General features: G+C 39.8%; 1 protein-coding gene across 6 annotated transcripts in view; it reads right to left on the reverse strand.

Annotated features, from left to right (window-relative positions):
* Positions 1-22,766, reverse strand: part of PHF20 (PHD finger protein 20) — a 72,304-nt gene extending 49,538 nt beyond the window's left edge. For 4 of the 6 annotated variants that reach the window (XM_026867196.1, XM_026867195.1, XM_026867194.1 and 1 more), the window contains exons 1-8: positions 22,750-22,766; positions 20,445-20,489; positions 17,497-17,551; positions 15,759-15,887; positions 10,132-10,246; positions 3,327-3,498; positions 3,027-3,111; positions 2,223-2,302 (exon numbers count right to left, since the gene is read on the reverse strand). In XM_026867196.1, coding sequence (XP_026722997.1) covers positions 2,223-2,302; positions 3,027-3,111; positions 3,327-3,498; positions 10,132-10,214 — 420 coding nt within the window. In that variant the 5' untranslated portion in view covers positions 10,215-10,246; positions 15,759-15,887; positions 17,497-17,551; positions 20,445-20,489; positions 22,750-22,766. Of the gene's footprint in view, positions 1-2,222; positions 2,303-3,026; positions 3,112-3,326; positions 3,499-10,131; positions 10,247-15,758; positions 15,888-17,496; positions 17,552-20,444; positions 20,496-22,749 lie in introns of those variants that run through there. The other 2 variants (XM_026867192.1, XM_026867193.1) reach the window with 2 other exon arrangements.
* Between the last annotated feature and the right edge of the window lie 1,770 nt (positions 22,767-24,536).

Below are 24,536 nucleotides of genomic sequence, written 5' to 3' on the forward strand. Positions count from 1 at the left end.
CGGATACCTTTTAAAGATTCCATTTTCATACCACAGTCTTAAGACATAATCTTGATGCAACAAAACGGTGAATGTGCAATCTACTCTACCCTCTATGATATTATTTCAACCACACTTGGCACAGAGGCGATAAAAATAAAATCACTCTAGTGACATCAAATTGCTGTATATTTCATGAGAACAGCTAAGGGAAAGTGGAGGAAAGCCTTTCACCTTCCTAGGTGTCTGTGCACCACTTTTACCAGGCATCACAAAAATCTGTCTTGTATAAATTCCTAAAATGCCACAGCTATGGGAGAAGCTTCAGTGGAGACTCAAACAATAGTAAAGGAAACTCAAAAAGTGACCCTCAGACATTAGGTTTCATCAGTTGTGCTGCTCATACAACCATCCAGTATGAATCAAGTATGTGGTACTGGAACACACATGAATCATCTTCATCAAACTATTCTCAAGAAACTGAATCAGCAATACAGTATGACTGAATTTCTCTTGATGTTACTGAACTCTTAAAACCTATGTCCCTGTATAAGCACATTCACACTATGCAGGTCATTAGCATTTTACCATTGCTGTTCAATATAGCATGTTATGCCCTCCACATGGGGATAGAGTAACACTGTCATTAAAGAAAAGCTGACCAGCTTACATTGCTCCCTTCAGAAATCAGGTGGATTTGGGTTGTTTTGGTTTTAGAACAGCTAAGATAGCAGCCATGATATCACTGTGGCTACAGCCTCTCCTACCGATTAACAGGAACAAGACACTGTCTCATCTGCTGCTCCATTAGGTGCTGTATCTGAATCCACACTTTACATTCACGTTGAATCCTGATCTCTTGGAGTGGCTCAAGTATTTTTTTAATAATTTTATTTCTGATTGTGTAAACAGAGCTCACTAGGAAATTCTCCCTTTATTCTTTTTTATCCTGAAGGACAGAACAGAATGTTCTAGTGCAATTTATCTCTTGAGTTAAGAGAAAGAAATCTTCCTGGCCAGTGGTTAAATGGAGAAGCTTAAAACTCCTTTCAAAATCTACCCAAAGCTATGCAGAAACATGAAACTCCCTAAAGGGTAGAGTAGTGACAAAATATTTTACCTTTCTTATGAAGATTGTTCAACTTCATGTATTTAAGGTTAAATATGATAGATATATTTCTCATAGCAATGAAGATTCTTTGTGTAGTTCCCTTGTGAGTATTAGTCAACCCTCAAACCAGGCGTAATTATTACCATTTGAAAGCTATTAAGAGCACTTTGTGGCAAATCTGAAATCGTTTTCCCTCCCTGCCTGGCAGATATACAAATCTGGAGACCCTCAAGGAATGGCATGCCTCTTCACAACAATGACAGATCAAAATTGTACCCATTCATACAGTTCTGTTGGGGGGAGAGATTCAATTTCTTTGCTCAAACTATCTAGAAAACTAAAAGCAGAAGGCACGACTAAACACAGGCTTAGAGCTACCAAACAGGAACGTGTGGCAAGATCTCAAACTTAAAACCATTCCTGTAACGAAAATTTTTCTGAAACAGGTAATTTTAGAAGTACTTGCTACACGAGAACTTGTCAGCCTTTGCTACAGAGCAACTATATGTGAAAACTAAAGTAAAAAGCAGAACTTCCTCCTCCTCACCATGACTAGGACAAAAATCCTCCTCAGAATGGCTCACTACTACCTTCTATCACAAGCTCAAGGTTGAACCCACAGCTCTGAGGAGGTGAAGGGTTGGTAGAACAGCCAAACCACCTTTTCAAAGTTGTGAGGTGAAAGATTACTAGACAGCTTCCTTAAGTCTCAAGACAAGCAAGCTTATGTCCACGCCATAGTTTGCACCCCTTAATTTTCAAGCTGCATGTATTTAAACTAATCTCAAACAGGTGAACAAGCAGGTGAAACAACCACAATGTGTTTCAATAGCCAGCCACAAGCTTTAATATGTACACTTTGAATCTTCCAGTGAGTTTTAGAAAAAACTGTTTTATTTATAAGCCTACACCTTCTTTAGTTCAAGGCACATTTGTGAGAACATGAGCCCAAAAGCTTTTTTGCAAATCATACCATGAAGATTTGCAGAACCTCTTCATTTTAATGGATTTTATTTCAGATGTATGTGAGCAATAGAGATGTTTCATTCATTTAATGTTTTATAATTCACCAAATCTAGCTACTTGAACTGTCAGTTTTAGAATACACTAGTAGCACAAACATAGTACTTACGTGATCTTTGGAAAAAGCTTTGACATGAATGTTTTTGACAGTCTGAACTACACCATCATAAAATTTCACAGTGTATGTACCTAAAATTTGAAAATAAAGTGTAAGAGTTTAAAGATCAGAAGTTATTTAACAGAGCATTTGCTAACAGCTCCAGTACTCTAGCTGTATATTTTGCTCTGGATAAAAGCTGCCTTATGTAGAAACTTCAACAGCAGAGGTATTATCACAGTCCAGGTAAGAGAAACAGTGAAGGTACCAATTATGGTAAGCATAAAGGTGCATGTCTAAACTTAGCTCCTTAGATATACTTTTGTCACAAAACCCCAAAATGTTTTTGGTGGAATATTCCAACAGATAATTAGACAGACTTTCTCACTGATCTTACAACATATAGCCAATCTAAAGAAAGCACAGCACCAGAACAAGTCCTTCATGGTTCCTCACCGATATTCAAAAGCAGAAGCATGGCCATGCTTTTTTTTTTTCCTATTTATAAAGGGTTTTTGCAGCTCTGACACTAGTTTTATTGCAGTTACATGCATCTCTTGACAATAAACCTAAGAATAAACAACTTTTCCCAAATATATACTATAAGCAATTACTGACTGAATATCCCTGCAGAAAGCTCTTTTATCTCATGAAAAGGATAAGAGGTTAGGTTAAAGTTGATGGCAGACGATCAAAAATAAAACCTTCCACAGTTGTCTTCTGTCTGTCATACTATCTCTGCCTAAGCAAAAAGGTTAGAAAACAATTAGAAATGCATTACTAAAAAGAATGACAAAACCAAAAGCGATTCCTTACCATCTTTGTTAACAGAAGTAACTTTGGCTGGATAGAAGCGACAATCGGACCAGCAAGCCAATACCTGATCATTTATATGAAATCCCTACAAGACAGTAGTTAGAAGTGTTTTCATCTGTGAATTACTGAAATATAAAACTTCATTATAACATCAAGACAACTAGTTTTCCCCTATTTAAAATAAATCATAAAACTTACACAGCGAGCAACAAAGCAACAGTGAAGCATTTTAATGGTCATAATTCATACAACTGCACATTGAATTGTTACATACTCAAGTGTCCTCTATTTTCTACTTACTGAACAACCTTCTTCCTCGTGTAATCCTTCTTTTCTTAACTGTATTTTCTCTAAGGGACGCAAATAAGGACTGTCCCAACAAAACCATTCATCGTATCTATGGTTCCAGCGTTTGAAATGGATAAGTACTTTTCCTTCTTCATAATCGATTTCTTCAATGTGAGCTGGATACCTGGGGTCAAAAGGTAATTAAAATATTTCAATTAAGAATAAAGTAAGCTGTTTCAGATGCTTAACTACAGTACAAAACATTACACAAATTGAACCTTCTGCATGATAAAAAGCAAAATATCTGAAGATCTGCTTGATCAAGTGTGATGGGGAGCCAAGTAACTACACCTAACAAACTTTAGTTTCTGCAATCTTATTTCATGTATCAGTTGTATAATCAATAAAGATGCTACAGAATTACTAAGAGCTCAGCACAGGATGAATCCCAAAACTCAACAGCAAAGGCAAACACCGGCTGCAGAACAGGAGACAACTACGGAGTTCTTCGTCTGGGGTAGAAAAAAATATAACTAGAGATCAAGAAGTCAGAGAAACCTTCCCTACACCTAGAAATTTTACACATTCACAAAACTGATAGCTTCAGCTCTCTCTCATCAGGAGTAACACCTGGAGGTTAATACACTCACTTCTCTCCGAGATAAACATCAACAGGCATGATGAATCATCTTCCCAGTGTAACAGCAAAAGCCTAGCAGGCACACAAAACCCAATTTAAATTTTAGATTCTCTAAATTAAATTTCATCTGCAAAATCCTGGGACTTTCAAATAAAAATCTCTCAGTATATTAGAAGGATGAGATGCGTCAAATTTAGTGGTTTCTGATCAGGAAGACCATATGAACTATGCATTTCTTTAATTGCATTGGTAATCTGTAACTTCAGCAAGTATTTCAGAATCATAGCATATTTCACTATCCCAAGTATTGTTTTTCCTCTCCAAGATAAAAGCACCAGGAGAAGATCTTCACTTCTTCGTGTTTTCAGTTATTTGTGGAAAAAAGGCAAGGTCCCACTGAATTCCTGAACAAAGGGCTGAAGAAAAAACCCAAATCCACAAGTATTCTTTACCAGATAAATCACAATTGAAAAGATAAAACAAGTGGTAGAAAGAAATGGTATCTTGAAAGAATCAAGCCTAATGCTAAAAATAAAACCCAGACATGTCAGAATTAAGACTTAAATGCAACACCATCATTCTACAATCCTACAAAGAAGAAAAGCTACCTACAACTAAAATTCTTCAGCAGATCTGAGACATGACCAGTTATGACTCGTTCAAAAAGAGCTATAAATAGGCCACGCTAATCTGCGGTTGCAGTGTAAGTCTCTAAGGCCTTGCCTAACACTCAATGTCACATGCCTCAAACTAGTTCATCCCAACATATTCTCAAAGCACACACAGCAAAGGCTGTGGAGGAAAGGAAGACAAACAGGAGATACTTAGAGATATTTCTGGTTACCAGATTCCTAGAAAGGAAGTAACTACTTTTGTGTGACAGTCAGCATGTTTCATGTTTAGGTACACAGCCTTTCCACCTGTAACAACATAGTTCTATTAAACATAGTTTCTTCTTCGGTATCTCAGCAACTGGATATCATTAAGTACAGGTGATGACAAAAATCAGTATCCAGTTCCCTACAGAGCGCAGCAAAAACAGGGGTAGCAATTCCCAGGTCTTCTCAACAAGAGACTAGCCAGAAGGACACACCTAGGGCTTGTCCAGATCCTCACTGATCAAGAGGGAAGCTAACAGAATGGCAGAGCACTGACTCCATATTAAACTAAAAATCCAGTCCATGCAGATAACCACCCCTGGTAAACATAATCCATTAACTTTCTCCCACTAGGGAGACCAGTCCAAGGGGCAAGAGCCAACTAACTCAATGATGCAAGACTGTTCCCTGCTTCATACCCAGTAAAAGGAGGAACCTTCTCCACCAGAACCATCATCCCAGAACCATGCACCAGTATCATCTGCACCTATCCCACCTCACCTTCTAAAGACTCACTGATAGGAAGAGATGCTGATTTATCAAGAAAAACGTACCTGACAATGAGATCAAATTTCTGCCTGGTTGAGAGCCAGTGTGAGTTAACTGGAGCCCTCAGCCAGCTCCTGGGTAACATACTGCAAAATCTGAACAAATCTTCTCTTTCTGAAACAACCAACATCAGCAAACATATGTTCAGTGCTCTTGACTGGAACAGTAAGCCTACTGGAAGCTGTGCTACATCTACCCACAAACTATGACAGCCCCCTCCCTGATAGCACCTTCCTTTCAGATACAAAACACAGCACTGGCCATTTCAAAAAAGAAAGGTTCATAGGTTCTCAACAGTTCAGAGTAGTGCACATTGACAGTGGAAGCTTCCTTCCTCCGACATTTGTACCTGTTGTGGTTTAAACCCAACTGGAAACTAAGCACCACAAAGCCACTCTCACTCCTCTACCCACCCCCAGTGAGATGGGGCAGAGAATTGAAAAGGAAAACAAAAGTAGAACTCATGGGTTGAGATAAGAACAGTTTAATAATTGAAATAAAATAATAATTAAGACAACAAAAAGAGTGAAATAAAACCTAAGACAAACAAATGACACCCAGTGCACCTGCCCACCACCCATGACAAATGCTCAGCCAGTCCCTGAGCAGCAATCCACTCCTCCTGGCCAGCCCCCTCTCCCCAGTTTACATACTGGACATAACATCATATCATATGGAATATTCCTTTGGCCAGTTTGGGTCTGCTGTCCTGGCTGTGTCCCCTCCCAACTTTTCATGTCCTTCCAGCAAGGAGGGGCATGAAAAGCTGAAAAATCCTTGACTTAGTATAAACAGTACTTAGCAACAACTAAAACCATCTGTGTTTTATCAAGATTCTCATACTAAATTCAAAATGGAATACTGTACCAGCTACTAGGAAGAAGATTAACTCTATCGCAGCTGAAACCAGGACAGTACCTAGCCTTCAATACACTGAGCAACCATGCCCCATCAGGAGGCACAAGTCCTCACAGATCTATATGTAAGAGGAATAATACAGCATATCCATACACATGCACCAAAAAGCCTGTGAACATGTCAAAAGGTAGAGGTAACATAAAAGAAATTCAGACTTGATTATCAAGAAAACATACTATGGGAGGATATACAAAATGAAAGTTCAACAGCTGAAGCCTGGCTAAGGCCTGAGAAAGAATATAAACACCAGTGTTCAAGGATGATCCAACACATCCTCCTTCAAACCAGAGGAAGCATTTAAGCGACTCCAAAGGTTTTCAAGACAGCTAACTGATCCTGTAAGAAATCCCCAACTAGTACCGATTTATCTAACAGACTGTGAAAAACAAGCTGAAATCAGACACAACTTCTTGCAACACATTGGGAGGCCAAAACAAGTTTTTCAGCTCAATTCAAAAGGAATAATGACCTCGTGACTCTCAAGGCCACAACACACTGTCTAAACAGTAAGGGAAAACCTCCACAGGATGCCCAAACTGCTGGCATTAGTTTTGATATGAACCCAAGTGACAGTCAAAAAGCTCAAACAGCAAAACTCTCAACAGAGAGGGGTTAGCAATGACTGGCAACTTCAGACTACTGCAGTCAGAGCACAGCTAATAACATGAAAATGGGGGTTTTGTAGACAAAAGTGTAAAACCATCCTCTTCTGGGAAGAGGTAAATATATGGAAATTCAGAATCAGAGTGCTGACTGAAGGAGTTCCTATTTCTCAGTCCTGGATTAGTTTGTGTCCCTTCTCCTTTCCTATATAGCCATATTGGAATTGCTGTAAACCCCCTCTCTCTTGGAGAACAAAGGGACAAATGTACTGCAGACAAAGCAATGCTGAAAGGAAGCATCTAGAAGAACCAGTACTATGAAGGACAACAGCTGTGAGGTTCCATCTTTTCAGTACCGAGACAAAGTCCTGACACATAAGCAATTAAAGTCATGGAACTGACAATCTAAGCCTTAAGAGGGTAGCACAACACTGTAAGAATACTTGTTTTCAATACTCAAGAGCCTCAACCAGAATCAAGAGTCTGTTCATACCCATTTTACTCACACAGACAGCACTTGAAGAGGTGTCATTATGAGACAAGAAGTATCATCATTTGCCCACTGCAGGCATCCAGTGCAGAGTCATAGGACCTCTTCTCAGTAAGAGATGTCTGAGGCTAGCCAGCACTGAACAGTTTAAAAGCTCCAATACAAGAAGTCTCAAGACCTCAATTCAGCTGGGACAGTGTGTGCATCTACATCACTACATAGCCTCTCTGGGATCTCTCCATTTAGGAGTGCACTACTGAACTGTCCCACTCCATTCCCTCAACTCCAGCACCATATACCAAAAGACCTATCAGCATGCATAGAGGCACTACTTGATGGCCAGAGCTCTCCCCCTTTACTGCTCTGAGGCCCACAAACACTGTCACAAGCCTTTCATGACAGCTCTGACACACAACTTCTTCCTAAGAACTATGTCAAGCACCAAAAGTACTCACTGTACTCCCTGGAGTTTAAGTCTAGGAGGTGACAGACAACTGCACCAGGAATTGAAGTGCACTTCCAAAACGCAATTCCAGATAGAAAAAAGCAACCTTTGGAAAGACCTCTAAAGAAGCAAAATTCACTTTGTACTTTGGCAAGAAGCAGACTCTGCATTGACTACTCCGCTGGCACAACTTTTTTTTTTCCTCTTCAACAGGACTGGCATCACATCCCAACAGCCTGAAAGTCCTGAAGTAGCATTTCAGGGCCCAAGCCACTGCCATGAAAGGCAGGTAAATAGAGCTCCAAAACTAAATACTTTCCAAAGCAATACTGCTCTTTGAGAAGCAAATGCAGGCCCATGAATTGACTGGTGTGTTTAGTACTGAGCACAGAAATCAAAGCCAGCCCTCTGATCAAGCAAGAGACTTCTACCTGTGTTTAAGTGCCAATACAGAAACAAGAGTACATACAAGAAAAGCTTGGACCTCTGAAGGTCTAGTACTGGGAAAAGCAAGTATCAGCAAATGTAAAGTTTTACATACACATAAAAGGACTGCACTGTAACCACACCACAGAGTGGTCCTGTTCACACAGCAGCAGGTGAAAGTAGCAGGAGAAAAAGAGAAGTCCTCCACAAATCCATACCCACAGAGGTGTATAAGCCTTACTAAAAGAAAATAAGCCCCCAGCTCTCACAAATTTTGGTTCAAACCCTGAAAACAGAAATAAACACAGACCACCAGTCAAGGTAACAGAGTTTCTGAACCAGGTTTCAAAAGCTTAGTAAGCAAAATAAAACTTTCAGAACTGGAGAGTTAATAACATAGTTGTGAGATCAGAGTTGCAAAACACTGTGCACAGGACAGGTCTTTTAAGACCAAGTGTTTTTAAAAACCAAACAACACGGCTTGGATTTGGACATGCAGCATATCCAAAATTCAAATTTAAGCCAAGAGATATATGGCAAGTATAGCAGGCGTTGAATTCTGCCCCCCCAAAGTTCTCCCATGTAAGAGCTATGTATGCCCATACTTTGTTGATATCCAAACGTGTCAGAAGGGTAAGTCATGCCTCGCTCAAACTCTATACTGAACTGCATCTTTAATAAGCCTACATTACAGACATGTAGGCATGACACTTGCTGTATAAACAAAGCTCAAGAATACAGAAGAGATGCATGCAGATTCAGATCAAAGCCCTACCTATGCAACTCTTGGTTACAGAGATAAGCCAACATAACATGCAAGTATGATTTAATGCTCATACTTCATGTTCTTTCCATAAAGAGCTATGTTTACTCATTTTTGCAATTCCAATCCCCTTGTACCTGAAAAGTAGAGAAATACTCTGCATGCAAACAAGATGTTTTGGTACAAGTCCCCTGTGTCTAAGGCAGCACTCCATCCTTCTGGGATGTCCAGATGGTTTTCAACACTGACTTCCGCACCCTTAACCTGCTGGCAGGCTTCAGAGCCTAAGGTACAATCATGTTTAACCCATATAGACTCTTAGATAAAAGTCAACTATAGCTGATTTCAGGAAAGAAGAAAAATATCTTAATGAGCTAGAAAACCCAAATTAATTCCTGTATTTAAGAAGTCTTTGACTTTTTGTTGTACGACTCATCCACTGAGCATTATTAAATGCTAATTTTTGAGTTGACTTCCTAAAATGAACAGAGAAGGCTCAAAGTTAACGCACATAACTCTTAAGCCCTTTTCCCCCTTTCTACTGCAGTGGTTAGTCAAGAAAAGCATTCTTCTTCCCAACTGAAGTCTGCAAGACAGGCTACAGAGCAAACTTCTTAGTGTGGAATATGTTTCTCCATCCAGTTCCTTAGTTCTAAAGCTGACCACCCTCAAATGAGCACAGGCCATAACAATTTCTATCAGACTTTAAAGCCTATGAATTCACAACAGCAGTGAGAAACAAGTAGTGAGGAACTACCTTGGGTATTCTGTACTGCAAAGGATTTATCCCTCCACAATTCCTGCTCTGCAATCTATGTATAGCACAGAAATTGAAGTGTGAATTCAGGAGTACCAAAGTCTGAAGTGCCAGTAGATTTCGGAGTAGTCCTATTTCCCAGACATAGATAGCACCAGTACACTTCTTTTTAAGGGCCAGCACAACACATCAGCATCTATCGCCCATTTCAACCACTGGTATATAAATTTATAAATTAACTTCTTTCCTACAAACCAATGACCAGGACACTAAATATTGTACCAATACAAAATGTTTAAGATATTAAAGACTTAGAGTTAAGATAATATGAATGGTTTTAAAAAAATACCAGTTTTTTAATCTGTCACGGGCTTCCAACTGGGCTCCCACCTCAAAGTTGATCCCTCTTCTATTCGGAGGATGTTTTGTCATTTTGTAATATCAACACTGCTGATTTTATTCCCCTGAAAAATGCAATTAAATATCAATCACTAATCAAGACATACACAAAATAAGCTTATGCACCATAATCCCCAAAAGCTAAAAGTTAAGGGACCTCTGTATTTTTGGTTTGCAGAAAGTAATGGGGACAATTATCTCTTAAACAAGGCTTCTCAAGTGACAGTGTGCAGAATCATTCCAAAAAAATGTGTTCAAAATGGTAGCTACTGGACCATGAAAGATTGAAGCTCAATCTTTGTCCATCAGTCCAAGTTCCAGGTCAATTAAGAACTCTGCAACCCAATATTTACTCACAACTGAGATAAAGGTTTCATAATATTCTCTCCCCCCTCCCTGTTTTGATGAAAACAAGGAATCCAGTAAACAGGAAGTCAGCAAAAACAAGCATAATAACAAGCTTTCAATAGCTACCATGTGAAAGACTCAAGAACACTATGTCACCTCATCACTACAAATGCAACAGAGTTCAAAGATGATAGAAATATGTCATTTCTTTAATCAGTTTTAGAAGACTGTCTATAGTGCTTTGTGCATTTGCACTGCTTTGTTCCCACTTCACCATTTTAACCAGAAAATAAAAATAGTCTTCATTAAGACATGTCTCCCACAGATAATACAAACGTTTTAGAAATCTGGCCAAAGTAGTTTCTCTAAAGGTATGTTTAGTGGAAAGCCTGATCAGGAGCTATTTTCCCATATTTTTGTCAGCCGTTTCCCACAAGATTCAAATTATGATCCACTCCTGTAGTCTTCAAGCTCACAAGACCAAAAGACACATAAGCTTTTATTCAATGCTGTCTTCCTTAAAGTAAAGCTATATCTTATTCAACTTGAGGTCTATAAAATGGATGCAAGTGAAATTAAAAAAAACTTCTAGTCTTACACTACAAAAATAAGGAGATATGCACTGGCAAGATAAATAATCAGCAGCATTTTGGTTCACACAATGCATAAACAGCAATGATATCAACTGAGCTGCATCTCAAAGTATTAACATTATTTTATGAAGAACTACTCTTAAGTTCAAGTGTGGTTCAGAAATCAAAGATCTTTAGAAAAATCATAAAGCTTCTATTGCAAGGAAAAGCTGCTCCATCAACACACTTTTTAAGTCAGGCCATTTGCCAAGGGCTGGTCACTCCCACTACCTTAAGAATCATAAGCACACTGCAAAGAAACTTCTCTACCAGAACGTGATGTGCTGTCTTCCTCTAAAGCACTGCTTTTAGACATCTTCACTACTGTTAAAGCAGCCTGCAATGAAACGGGAAAAAAAGCGCTATTGTCTGTAAGCTCAATTCATAACACAGTGGTTCACACCAAAAGAAAAAATATTTTGGCCACCTAGGAACTGAGAAATACTGCAAGTTCCTTTTTGTAGAGTTTCTGATAACAAACTGAGTTCACCCAGCACGGATCTCAATTGACCCAGGAATGTCTTCTAATATGGCTAGATGTTGGGGCAGGGGAAGATTTACCTACCACCTCCATGACTTTTAATAGGGAAAGAAGAAGGGGAAGAAAATTAAGGAAAAGTTAGTATAGCTGAGGTTTTACATGGTGATTAAAAATAAACAGTAAGAATCAAAAAAAAAAAATCTGGAAAATAAAGCAGCAAGTTCAAAGCTACATTTGTTTTTTAAACAGTTTATCCACCCACACCTCAAGCATCCACTATTTTCTCTGCAGATTTACATCATTAAAATACTACTTTCTCATACTAGCAATAAAATTTCATGCCTCCAACTATGGAACACACACACATTTTGCCTAACACTTGTAGGAGAAATTACAGCTGCAAGATGTCCTAGTAACTTCTCTCTTTTGTGTTGGGTCAGTATGTGTGGCAGGGGTTTCTGGCAGCAAGGGAGAGGCTACAACAGTGGCCCCCTGTGAGAAGCTTCCTAAAGGTTCCCTGCCCTGGCTCCAAGTCAGACCTGCCTCTGGCCAAGGCCAAACCAAATAGCTGCACCTCTGTGATAACATATTTAGGAAGGGGAATCTGGGAGGATGAGTTGCAAGAAGGACACCTACCTGAACACCAAGGTCAGTGGAAGAAAGGAGGAGGAAAGGGGAAGGTTTGCCAGTGCAGAGACTCCCCTGCAGCCCATGGTGAGAGGCAGGCTGTGCCCCTGTGGCCCATGGAGGTCACCAGTGGAGCAGAGACCAACCTGCAGTCCATGGAGGGCCCCACGTCGGAGCAGGCGGCTATGCTCAAAGGCAGCCGGGGCTCTGTGGGAAGATGGCCTTGCTGCTGTCATCTGGCTCTGGGAGGACTGCAACATGTGGGATGGACCCACACCAGAGCAACTCAGACCACAGGAAGGACTCATGTTGGAGAAAGTTCGTGGAGTTCTGTCTCCCATGAAAGGGACACCATGCTGGAGCAGGGAAGAGTGCGAGAAGCACTCCCCCTGAGGAGGAGGGGGCAGCAGGACTGACCCTGCCCCTCCATTCCCTGCCCCATGCTGCTGCGGGGAGAAGGTAGAGAAATCGGGAGCAAAGCTGAGCCCAGGAAGAAGGGAGAGGTTGGGGGAAAGTTTTTTTAAGATGTAGTAATGCTTCACACTGTCCTACTCTGTTAAGTGTTCTTGTTGTTAGTGTTTGAGTTAAATTGATGTTCTTTTTCTTCCCCTAAAGAGTCTGTCTTTTGCTCATGACAATAACGGGCAAGTCATCCCTCCCTGCCCCTACCTCAATTCCAGAGCCTTTGCTTTATTTTTTTTCCTTCCCATTCCTGAGGAGAAAGGGGTGAGCAAGCAGCTGCATGGTGCTGTTACCCTCTTGACTCAAACCACAACACTTTTCACTAAGTAGGGACATGCAAAGAAAACATACTCCCGAAAGTACTAAAAGTGCATTACTGAAGCTCTGTGCAGCGGTCCCTTTCATAACAGCTGCAATCCTGAAGAATAAAAGTCATCTCAGCTCACCTACACAAGGCTGAAGACGAACAACACATTTCCTGACTTCAGTAACACTATCTCATGCAAAAGGGCTTCTATAAATAAAGATCAATTTTGGTGAGGAAGGCCTTACTGTAGTTTGTCAAATATTAAAAAACCCTATGAGTATCACAACTAAAGGGAAGCCTGAAAAAACAGCAGAAGCCATTTAACCATGTTTACAGAGACTGTGGATTCTGTGAAAAATCTGAACTCTGTCCACTTTATAGCCAGAGTGAGCTAGGCACCAGCATTTGTCAGAGCAGACACACACTGCACTTCACTAACTCAGCCAAGCTTGTTAGAAGGCAGCTGTTCAGAAAGTTGAAAGAAAGTAGAAGTTTCATGGGCAAAAAATCTCGCATCACTGCCCCTCTCTCAACGCTGGCCTTCTCCCCTTCCAGATTATGAAATCTGGGCTGCTTTGGGTTGGTTCTCTCTTACACCCTGCAACTAGATTTAACTAAATCCATGAGTCCCTACACTCCACATGCCTCGCAAAGCAGGATGTCTTTTACATTTGTAGCTAATTCCAGAATCAGTTTCCTCAAGCAGATACATACTTGGTAGAACATTACGTGAGTTAAATTACTCAGCAGGGGATCTTAACAATTTTACCCTGAAACACACACCTTTAGAGCAAGACTGAACCCATACCAATACGACCTTCACTAGAACTCTTCACAAACAAGGCCAACAGGCAACACTAAGCCCATCAACACTTCACCAGCATGACCTTGACCACATGGAGAACTTAGTTTCTCAGAAAACAGTGAACACAGGGGCTTGGCTCTGCTTTGAAATTTTGTTTCAGCATCTGTCCTTTCCTGCAAGGATTACTTAAAAACCTTGAATCAAAACAAGACTTAACAAGTAACTCCAGACTAACCAGACATAGAACTAGGAGTTGGAAATAAGAACACTTCAACAGAACATGTCTCCTAAAATTTTCTTCAGCAGAAAATGAATTTGTACTAACTTGGTAACTAAACCAAGACACAAGCAGGCTTTTCACTTTGGTAACTCTGAGAATCCATTGTTCTCAAGCATGCAAGACCACAATTAAAACAAGGAGTAGTTACTAGGCCTACCCCCAAAGCTGTAAGGCTTTTGTCCAAAACTTCTTATTTCGCTATGAGGATTAGACGTGTTTCAGGAACACATACTGTAGGATTTAGACATCACTACTTCCAACAGAAAATATTTCTAAATCTGAAGCACTGAAAGTACACATTTCTGTTGTTTAAATGGGAGACCCTTTTCTTCCCCAGAGAAGTCACCATGAAGTAACTTAGCTTTTAAAAGACTATTCAACTATTCAAATACTTAAAGGTACCAATCAGGAAGGCACTTTATCAGGTCAATGCAGAGGAAAATACACCTACATTAGTATTGATCCCTTCAGGGATCACGATTTTTCTGCTCTGCTAACAGTGCAGGTCCTGCACACTCGCACATGTAGCCATTCTTATTCTCTTCGGTTTTAAGTTCAGTCAGTTCTGAGCCCCAAACCTGGAATATCACTAAGTTCCAACAGAAGAGGTTCCTCTGCAAACTGCAGAAATCTTTCATATTATAATACAGAGCAAAACCAAGCAGTTATGGCAAACTTTAACTAATAACAGCCTCTATTGTTTTCTCTCTGGAAACTGCAGAATCACTGCAGCCTTTTTCAAAGCCTTACCTACCTTTGCAAACACTTTTCCAAACCACTATAAGTACGATTAAACCATCCCTTAAGTACTATCACATCAAAACCTCTGCCTTTAAATGAGTCACACTTCCAAACTTATTGCTGTCTCAATTCAGTACTTCATAACCAGCTCAGAAGAAAGGTAATTCACTCCCACAATTCAACCTCTTATCTCCTTCATTCTTTAGTGTACCTGTGACAAACCCAAGGATTCCCCGCCTGCATCAGAGCACAATAGAGAAAAAGATAAACTCCATGAAAAACCATAGATCTCTGCCTTGATAAAGGAGCACAGCAAACTGACAGTTTGCATAAATACAAATTTTCAATGTAAAGTACTGTTAGGTTTTATTCTGGATGGTAAGCTTGCTGTCCGATTCCTACAAGTCATTCCACATCACTGGTGATTTAGTAGGACTACAGGGTAGGACAGGTGGTGAGTTAATAAAAAGCACTGGCAAAACCAGGGAGTAAAAGCAACTAGAAAGAGACTGTCCTGTGTTCACTTGAGATGCAGCACAGGTGTAACTGAACTGGGACACTGAAGGCAGCCCCAAGATTTGACTTGCAGTTCCTATACAAGCAACACAACATAGGCTTGTTTTGTTTCCTCTGTGTATAGGAGTATAAACAGTTTCTATACCAAAACAGGTTTATAGTTGACTCCACTCTGCCATTCACCCCAGCACCAGTGTTCCAAAACTAAGTATATCTATGTGCTCATTTTGAAACTGCCAAGGATTAAGTCCAAGCACATTTTGCACATAAGGTTTTTACTGCTCTGCAGTAGTTAGCTTTGACCTTTTACTGATACCATCTGCATAAATGATACCAAGCCTTGCACCTTCATCAGTGGTAAAACAATGAAAGCCTCACCCAGCTCACCCCCTACAATATGCACGCCCCCATCAGGAATGGTCAATCCAGAGAAGTCCATGGTCCCCACCACAATCAGAAGACCTTGCAAGTGGATGACCACAACCATGCTGTGCTGAAACCACACACCTGCAGATGAGAAAAGGTAATGGCTGTATCAGACTGCAAAACAGTATTTACAGACACCATTTATATTACACAATCCTAATGGCATCTTATGAGGACCAAGTACAACTATCACAAACATTTAAACACCACTTTTAAAAACTGTCTTGGTGTTGACTTGGACAGCGGATTACAACAGACTTTCACTGCCTGCAGACAAAAAATTCTGCCTACTTGCTACCATGAAGTATGTCTCACTGTATTTTATCCTATATATAAAATAAACTAAATGAAATAAACCCCCACACCTGTTAAAGCATTAACCCAGAAATGGTTTCTGTACTAGCTATTTATCTCAGGACCCCTATGGTCCTGCCCTGTGTTTTGTTTATACATACTACTTCATAGCCAGATGAGTAAGTTTTATAACAAGTTTCAGAAGATGTCCTTAGCATAGTTATTTCAGAACACAATGACTCAGATCTTGAGTCTATTTTTTTTAATGCAACAGGAGCAGAAACAGGAAAGATTTGAACTGGACATGAAGACCATTAGACACTGCAACAATTCCAAGGAATACTGCATCACATACCTTCTTCTAGCCAAAAGACAGATTTCAAACAAGACACAGACTACATGCAGTTCTTACTTGCATGTAGGATCCTTAACTAGATGTTAAGCAGCACTCACTTCTTCCTTCAAAAGTTTCCCAGATTCAATCAACAACTACACAGGCAAACTGACTGAGCAACACAACACAAATTGGATCCTGAACTGATACTTACGATTTCCATAACAAGAATACTGTACAGCTAATTCCTCAACACTGAAACATTCCCTCAAAGCATAAGACTCGGTATTTTTATTTCAGACTCCTGTTTTTCCTCTAGTTTATACAAGTAGACTAACAAAACTGACACCAGTAAAAATCTGTATTTGCTCTACTCTTCAGACAGAAAACAAGACCTACTCAAACTACTCAGTAACAAAAGTGTAAAGGTGTCAGTAAACCTAAGTTACTCTCCCCAGATCAAGATCCTCACACTCTCCTTAAGATTACAGGACACAGAGAATGTAATTTTCATCCTCATCCCATGTAAGTGCTGTCAATTCAAGTTGGTGGTGAGACTGGGACAGACCAACATGGGAGCAGTAGTTATAAAAATGGGCAGTTCAACATAAATTTTTTTTTTCTATAATAAAGCCTATTTGAATTACCAAGTGCAATTAAAGAAATAAATACTCATTACTGAAAAGAATTCTTTTCAATCATTTGATCATCTCTCATTTACCTGTTGTGGTTTCCCTTTTCCTGTAACACACTAAAGGTGAAAGACAAACACTCTTACAACACTGAACAAGCAAAAATATTTGGAAAAAGGATTTATATCACATGAAATACAGCAGGTTTTTCCTAAATAACGTAATATTCAAAAAAATCTACTTCAATGAAACTGCCATTTTTTCCTCCAACTGAAAATGTATAGTCTTTAAGAATATAAGGGTTTAATTTAGAAAAATATTATACACAGTGCTTCTGCAAGAATTAATAAAACCCCAAGTTTTAAAGCAAAACTTCAAAAGTTTAAAAAAGCTACAGTTAACAAAACCAAGGATCCATACTTATACTCACCAAGAAGAAACTCGTTGCTTATATGGCTGCAAACATTCCAAACACTGCTGTATAACTATAGGAAAGGAAAAACATGTCATGTGAATTCTAAGACTAAAAGTAGCTTAGTGTTCAAAAACATATTTCCTCTACAGCCAGCAATATCCCAATTATACAACAGCACCTCTAGAACATCAATTTAATCTGAGAATATTTCCATACAGAGGGTCAGCAGGCTACTAATTAGAGAGAAATTTAGAGATCCCAACAGAGACACGAACACTCCCTCTGCATATTGACATGAAATTTCTCCATAGTTTATTTATCCTTTGTCAAACAGAAGCCACTAGTAACTTTATCATTACTCCTGCTTTGGTGTACCAGGTATTTCAGAACAAAGCCATTAACTAAACAAGTGGACAGTGTAAATATACTTGTATATGCAAGTAACTCAAAACTCAAGATACTGCCTGTAGACATTTAAAGAATGTATCACTGACATGTTAAACCCACCACATGGACCAAGTTGCACTTAAAGGAAATTACAGCCTACAGTCAATTTTATCTTCTACATTAACAATGTATGATTTTAGGTGAAATGACAGGCTGAAGACACAGCACAGATTATCATGAGTTCACCATCTCTTCCAATGGATTGCTAAATAGCAAAAAAGTTCCTACTGAGTGTCCCCACCCCCCTTATCTCATTCACCTTATTTTTTTTCTTACCCTTTCTTAGTTATTCCAAGCTGCAGAAATTAACTGCTCTCCCCACTTTTCTATCTAACTGCTATTTGGCAGATAAGACTTTGAAGCAAATTTATCTGAAGATACTTAAATGCAACCAATCTGCCCCAAATCTAACACCCTCTTTTCCTCCCAGGAGTTTAATGAGAGCTACTAGTGAGAAACCCCCACAAATATCACCGCATCAATTATACTCCTATCACCCAAAAAGTCTTTAACTCTGAAGACCACAGATAAAAAAGAGAAGGCTTCATTTTTGAAATACCAACCATGAAAAACATTGCATAAACAAAATTAAAACTGCCAAATCTGAGTCAAAGGGTCAAAATGCCTGAGTGTTCTAGATTGGGAAGTACATCAAAATTCTTTTGCAAAACAATTACAGCAGACTTGAGATTCACACAACTGAAGTCATCAGTTCTGATGCAACTAATATACAATTCCTACTCATACCTGGGGACCTCTGCTGCCAACACCATGGTGGTTAACAAACTTTAGTAAGTCATCTTCCAGTACAGGTTATTTAAAAAAAAAACAACCCTAGGTCAGATACAAGCCTTCAACAAGCTCAAATTACAGATATACTCTTATTTAACAAGCATGGCTTTTCAAGACGTTATCATGATTAAGACAGGTGCTTTCTGAATATTTTAAAATATCCAGAGACAGAAAAAACCCTTCTTGTATTTAAAAATAATTCTAACTACCACAAAAGCAGCAGCCTAACAAATCAGAGAAAGAACTTGTATGAAACACTTCTTTCATTGTAAAAGCTCCTAGCAACTTAAGACTTTAAACATCTCTATAGTTTTAGATCTTAGTTAAGAAATAATAAATGTAGCATGAAGGATATTTTAAGATGCAAATGAATATATCAGCAAGAATTCTTTCAAGGATAATGAGACTTCAAATGTTTAACAACTAAAAAGACCTGCAGACAGCTCAAGCAAGCTGCATTGTTTCTTATGAAAGAACAGTCTCCAAGTCACAAGCATATACCACATCAACCCATGTATGCCTAGCCATGTGAACAAACACAAGCCAAAATGACCAAACGCAGTCCACTCTGTCCACGAAGACACCCTCAGTTGGATAAACATTCATCACATGAGAGAGGGATCCGTTTTGGTCATAAAAGCAATAAACTAAAGGAGTTTCTCCAGAACAGTTTCTTCATCCACAAATCCAATTCATGTCAACACATGCAAGGCTTCTCCAGACTGCAGAAGGAGTAGCAGAAACAAGCTACAGCCATTTGAATTGTTCCAAGCAGCCTAATTTAGCCCGCAGGTTGGGCACCCCAATGCAATTTCTCCTGTTTTTCTACCTGAATTGAAGCTGTATGAAACCACTTCACAATGCTGAATGGACTGAGTGTAACTGTCCTCAAAAACCTGCCTAGTGGGTACCTATGGGCTCACAGTGCCTTTGTCAAATAAAAATGACACAGGGAAAAAGAAAAAAGTGGACCGATTCTCATTGCCATTCTGTAATTCCCCAGAGGCAAAAATCCCCAAAATCCCACAGAACTCCTTCGACAAACTTACTGACAGCAGGACTATATTTAAGCATTTGGTTTAGGATGGTCTTCCAGCAGCCTACAGTTGAACACGCTAAACCACCCTGGACAAGTTATTAACTGTCAAGAGAGTGGCCTTGCACAACAGGTGAGGAAAGGAACAACATGTGGGCTCAAAAACTCATGACAATTTCATGATTTTGCAAAGACGACATGTTTCTTCTTAAAACAACATACCTTTAAGAAATGGGCAAGGTCCAAGAACATGACTTCCACTTGCCTAAACCTGCTTGGCTACACCACCTAGATTACAGTCTAACACCATTCTGCACTTGATGCCAATGATTTAAAGCCAGTACAACATTGAAGTATTAAGTGGATGTGAAATATTAACACCTACATTCCTGCTGAAAGTAATACCTTGGTATTCTAGCAAAGACCACATCTGAGATAGAAATTTAATACTTAAGGCTATGTGTTGGTCAATAAGCTGACCAATTAATTGCTCAGTTTTGACCATACATCCTGCCCCCGGTTTTGAGGTTGCTCTGGGTGTTCCATCAGCACACTGTACACTTACAGCAGATTGCTGAGCCTAAGATTTTTCTTACCAGTGAGTATCAACATATACTTTAGCTATCGGAGGAAAATATTGTGACCAAAAATAGAAGGAGCCAGTAGGAAAATGATCTGGCAACAGTACCTGCAGCAGTAACTGGACTTGAACTTCTGACTTTTAGAAGTCTACCTGTAAAAACATCCATAAAAACAAAACTTGAGAAACATTTTCCACAGATAATTTATAGCACCTGCAGTATTGTCCACTAAAAGGATTTTCCCTCAGGACATGGTTTCCAGCCAGTCAGCAGTGTTCTGACACTTAGATATCACATCCTCCGTCTCATAATTCAATTCCTTCCTGACTGGACAGGACCAAATCTACCCTACTTGCTGATAAAGAAGAGAGTATTTTCATGACAGTGAAATAAAGGTAAATCTGCAAGTTACACTGCCATGAGCTTTGATGAACTACATCTTCATTTAAGATAAGGCATTAAGCAGACAAATCATCTGTGTATGTGCCACACTGCAGGGAAGATGTGACTCCCACAAGTTATTATGAGAAGGAAAAAAAGGGGTGCAGCAACTGTTTTGCTGATTAAGGACACCAATTAAGCTTGGACACCAGAGTGAAAAGAGCAGGCATATTTTACTGGTGATAACCAAATAACGTAACAGTGTAATACAGAAAACATACAGTAAGAAAAAGCAGAATAGTGTACTTAAAGCAAGAAACAGGAGAATACAGGGTAATGCATCAAATTATTACTTCCAGAGATAGAGAAAATAGTGATTAAGAAAGATCCATCACCACTTGCACATGTTATCATCAACCAGATCTGCAGTTGCTGGGCAGCCCCGGTTACAGCAAGGATTTGCAGAGCCTGTCCCGGGCAGTGGGAAATCCTACACGGTGCGTCCACCCATAGGTGAGGCATCCAAAGTCGCTGTGAGCAGGTCCAGCCTTATATACCAGAGATCGGCAGCCAGAATAGCTGGCACCTTTGTTTTGAGAAGAAAATTTCTGTTTTCATTCTCCTGTTGGATTCTACCCAAAGCCCGGCCAGGGCTTGGGGTAGGAGGCGAGACCAAGAGAGTTTGTAACAAGGCCAAATACGTGGGTTCTCAGCCTTGAACAAGGCTGAGAAAAGGAAGCTGGATACATTCTCTCAGCATTTCGTCCTCACTACTGATTATATTCTAGGCCACATGTTTCACTAGTGAGCTTACATACTTTGTTAATGATTACATACTAAGTTAGCAGCTTCGGCTTGGGGCCTGTTGTTCAGGCTTCAGTATTTCAATGCTTTAGCACTTTTGACATCACCATAAGTGGGTTGTTATAACTTAGTACAACACCTACTAGCACAATGGTTATCAGTTATAAAATATACAGGATTTATCTATAGGTCAACTCTGGCTTGGGCCTGTTGTGCAAGCCTTAGCACTTCAAGCACTGCTGCTTGTAGACCTGTCCCCCAGCTCAGAGATGAAAGGAGAGCAGAAAAAACAAAACCAGAGAAGTATCTGCATCTTTTTGCAAGACTGATGACAGCAATACTGAGAAGACAGAGCTGCAATCTAGGCAAAGGACTAATATAAAAACAGGAGATCACATAATAAAAAAAGCAGTTAGCAACTTGCATTATACTGAAGAAGCAATAAGTGGTATTCTTGCAACCTCTGCTACCCTAACAGAAACCTTTAGGCTTTAAGCCTTCACTTTTAAGACTAACTAAAACCCCTAACATCAAATCCTATCAATGACACTGTGTCACTGATGCACTGGCTAAGGATACTCAGGTCTAAATCTGGAGCACTAGAGGTCTTCAGGACAGTTTCCTGACTCAAGCACTCTGTGAACAAGAGGATATTCTCAATTTCCTTGGGAAACAAGTGATGAGTATAAGTAGCAGAAGAAGGAGCCCATTTTGAAATTAATATTTTAACATCAGCAACAAGATCAGGTGCCAACTTCATATGGAAAATATACCCTACCCCACACTAAGCAGTAATGCTTCCCTTCTTTCTTTTAATACAGCCTATCCAGCTAAAGAAGCAGATTGAGAAAGTTATATATTTTTAAGCAATTTCAGGAACCTGAAATGGAGTTCTTAAGGCAGACTGCAGGTGGCTATACTGAAACAAGGCCAGCTGAAAGTTCTCAAAGCCCAGCAAAACCACACAAAAGCATGTCAACAAACTAACAAGCCTCAAAAAGCAGCAATTATATTCCAACATGCGTTATTTTCTGCCACACACATCTGCAGTCAGTCAGCACAGACACATTAAACATTCACATACACGGACTTAAGTCTGGCATTTCTATCCACAGAAAAACTAAAAAGCCACCAGTTCCAAAAGGTTTTTTGAAATATACAGGCCATATAGCTATTGGCATTTTGACAGCAAAGATAAACAAAGAGCTCCAAGTCATTATTTCTTACCTGAAAAAAGTCTTTTCCAACAAGGAGCACAAGTAGTCAAAATAAACCTGTAAGTAAGCAAGAAACAGAAGTATGAAAACGATAAGGAATAAACTGAAGCAAAAGAGAAATGAGTAGACTTCTTTAACTGTTGAATGAACAAGCACTTCACAAGACTTCTCAGTACGATGCACCATTAAGTCCAAAGTATATGCAACTTTTTTTTCCTCTTAAATTTTAAGACAGACCACTGCACCCATGCCATTAGGCAACCATCAAGAACACAGTTTAAATACTTCCCCCCCCCCCCGGTCTACATTCTTTAGTTCAGCTCACAACACTGTTGCACAAGTGCTCACATCTGCACAGAACAGGGCCATATGGGCAGAAAAGAGGAGACAAGTGGCAGGACAGCTTTCCTACAGCAGCAGTGTCAGCTCCTGTCAAGGCCTGACAAATTACAGCTACAGACAATATCTAGCTTCTAGAGACACAGTTAGAAATAAAATATGCAGTTATGGAGAATTGTCATCCCCTACAATTAAGTTAGGAATTGCACCCTCCTCTCCTGACCAAGGGGGAGAATTTAGGTCAATATCACTGCCTAGGTTATCCAGGAACTACAAGAGCAAAAGAAAGTGCTTCAGAGAAATTGTCCAATTAAAGGTAAGAATTAATTACATGCTTCCTGCATTTCAATCAAGGCATCACTGTTATGAACAATTACTATTCCAGCTTCATTCCCAACGTGACCTTAATTAATTACTCTGGATTACAGGCAAGCAGACTTTACTCTCAGACTGCTTAAGTAAAATTTTATTTCCATTCAGGAGACAACAACGAACTTGTCACTAAGAATGCAAACTGAACTCTTCCACAAACTGACTTTGCTCAGTTGAGTGTTCATCTAAGCCACCTTCAATACCAGAACTACTAAACAAGTCACACAAAAATTAAAGGGAGAATTATACTATGATTGATCTTCACTGCTGGTCTTCTGACTTGGCTTTTTTTGGAAACTGGTCATGTGAAATTACAGAAAACTACATGAACTCAGGTCAAAAGCATCTGCTATAGAGATGCTCAGTTAAAAGCTTCTATACAGATACCTACAAAAGGTTACTTGAAATAATAAGTATAATTTTTAACATTTGGTTTTATTCTCCTACTGCATACAACACCAAATTCTGCACACAGAAAGATGATAGTTATTTTATCCAGCCTGGACTCAACATTCAAATATCCCTCCTGTTCTATTTTCAAGCATTTAAGCTAGAAACAATAGCCTGAGATCACAGAAACACCTCTGGTACCACAAAGATTTTCAGTGTTTCTCAAAATTGTACTGACAACCTGCTCCAACTAACCAAGCCTTGCTATGGCTAGTTTGCACGTCCATGCCAAGCCAACCAGCACAGTAATCCATCTTGGTAGCAATAAGTCATATTCGAAACTAGATCTGTCAGGAAAAAGAATATGGTGCAATTCTGTGCGTTAAACAGGTGTGACACAAAGAAGCTTTCAGGTTACTGTAAGGCTCCAGTTATTTCTGTTCCATAAATACACCCCAAAGGGACAAAATGCAGCAAGATGAACATAGGGTCAAGACTGCACGGGACACAAAAAGGCCAGAAGCTTCCAGCTGAAGCCGTACCGCCTACGGGAACCAACCCCGGCCGTGAGGCACACCGTGCGGGGCAGGTTCCTCCCACGTGAGGTTCCTCCCCGCTTCGCCCCCCGGGGGCCGGGCGAGGCGCAGCCGCCGGGCCCCGACGAGCCTCCCCAGGACGAGCCCCACCGGCACCGGC

The sequence above is a fragment of the Athene cunicularia genome, unplaced genomic scaffold (genome assembly GCF_003259725.1).
Source record: "Athene cunicularia isolate RWA unplaced genomic scaffold, athCun1 SCF_2, whole genome shotgun sequence".
Classification (NCBI taxonomy): Eukaryota; Metazoa; Chordata; class Aves; order Strigiformes; family Strigidae; genus Athene; species Athene cunicularia.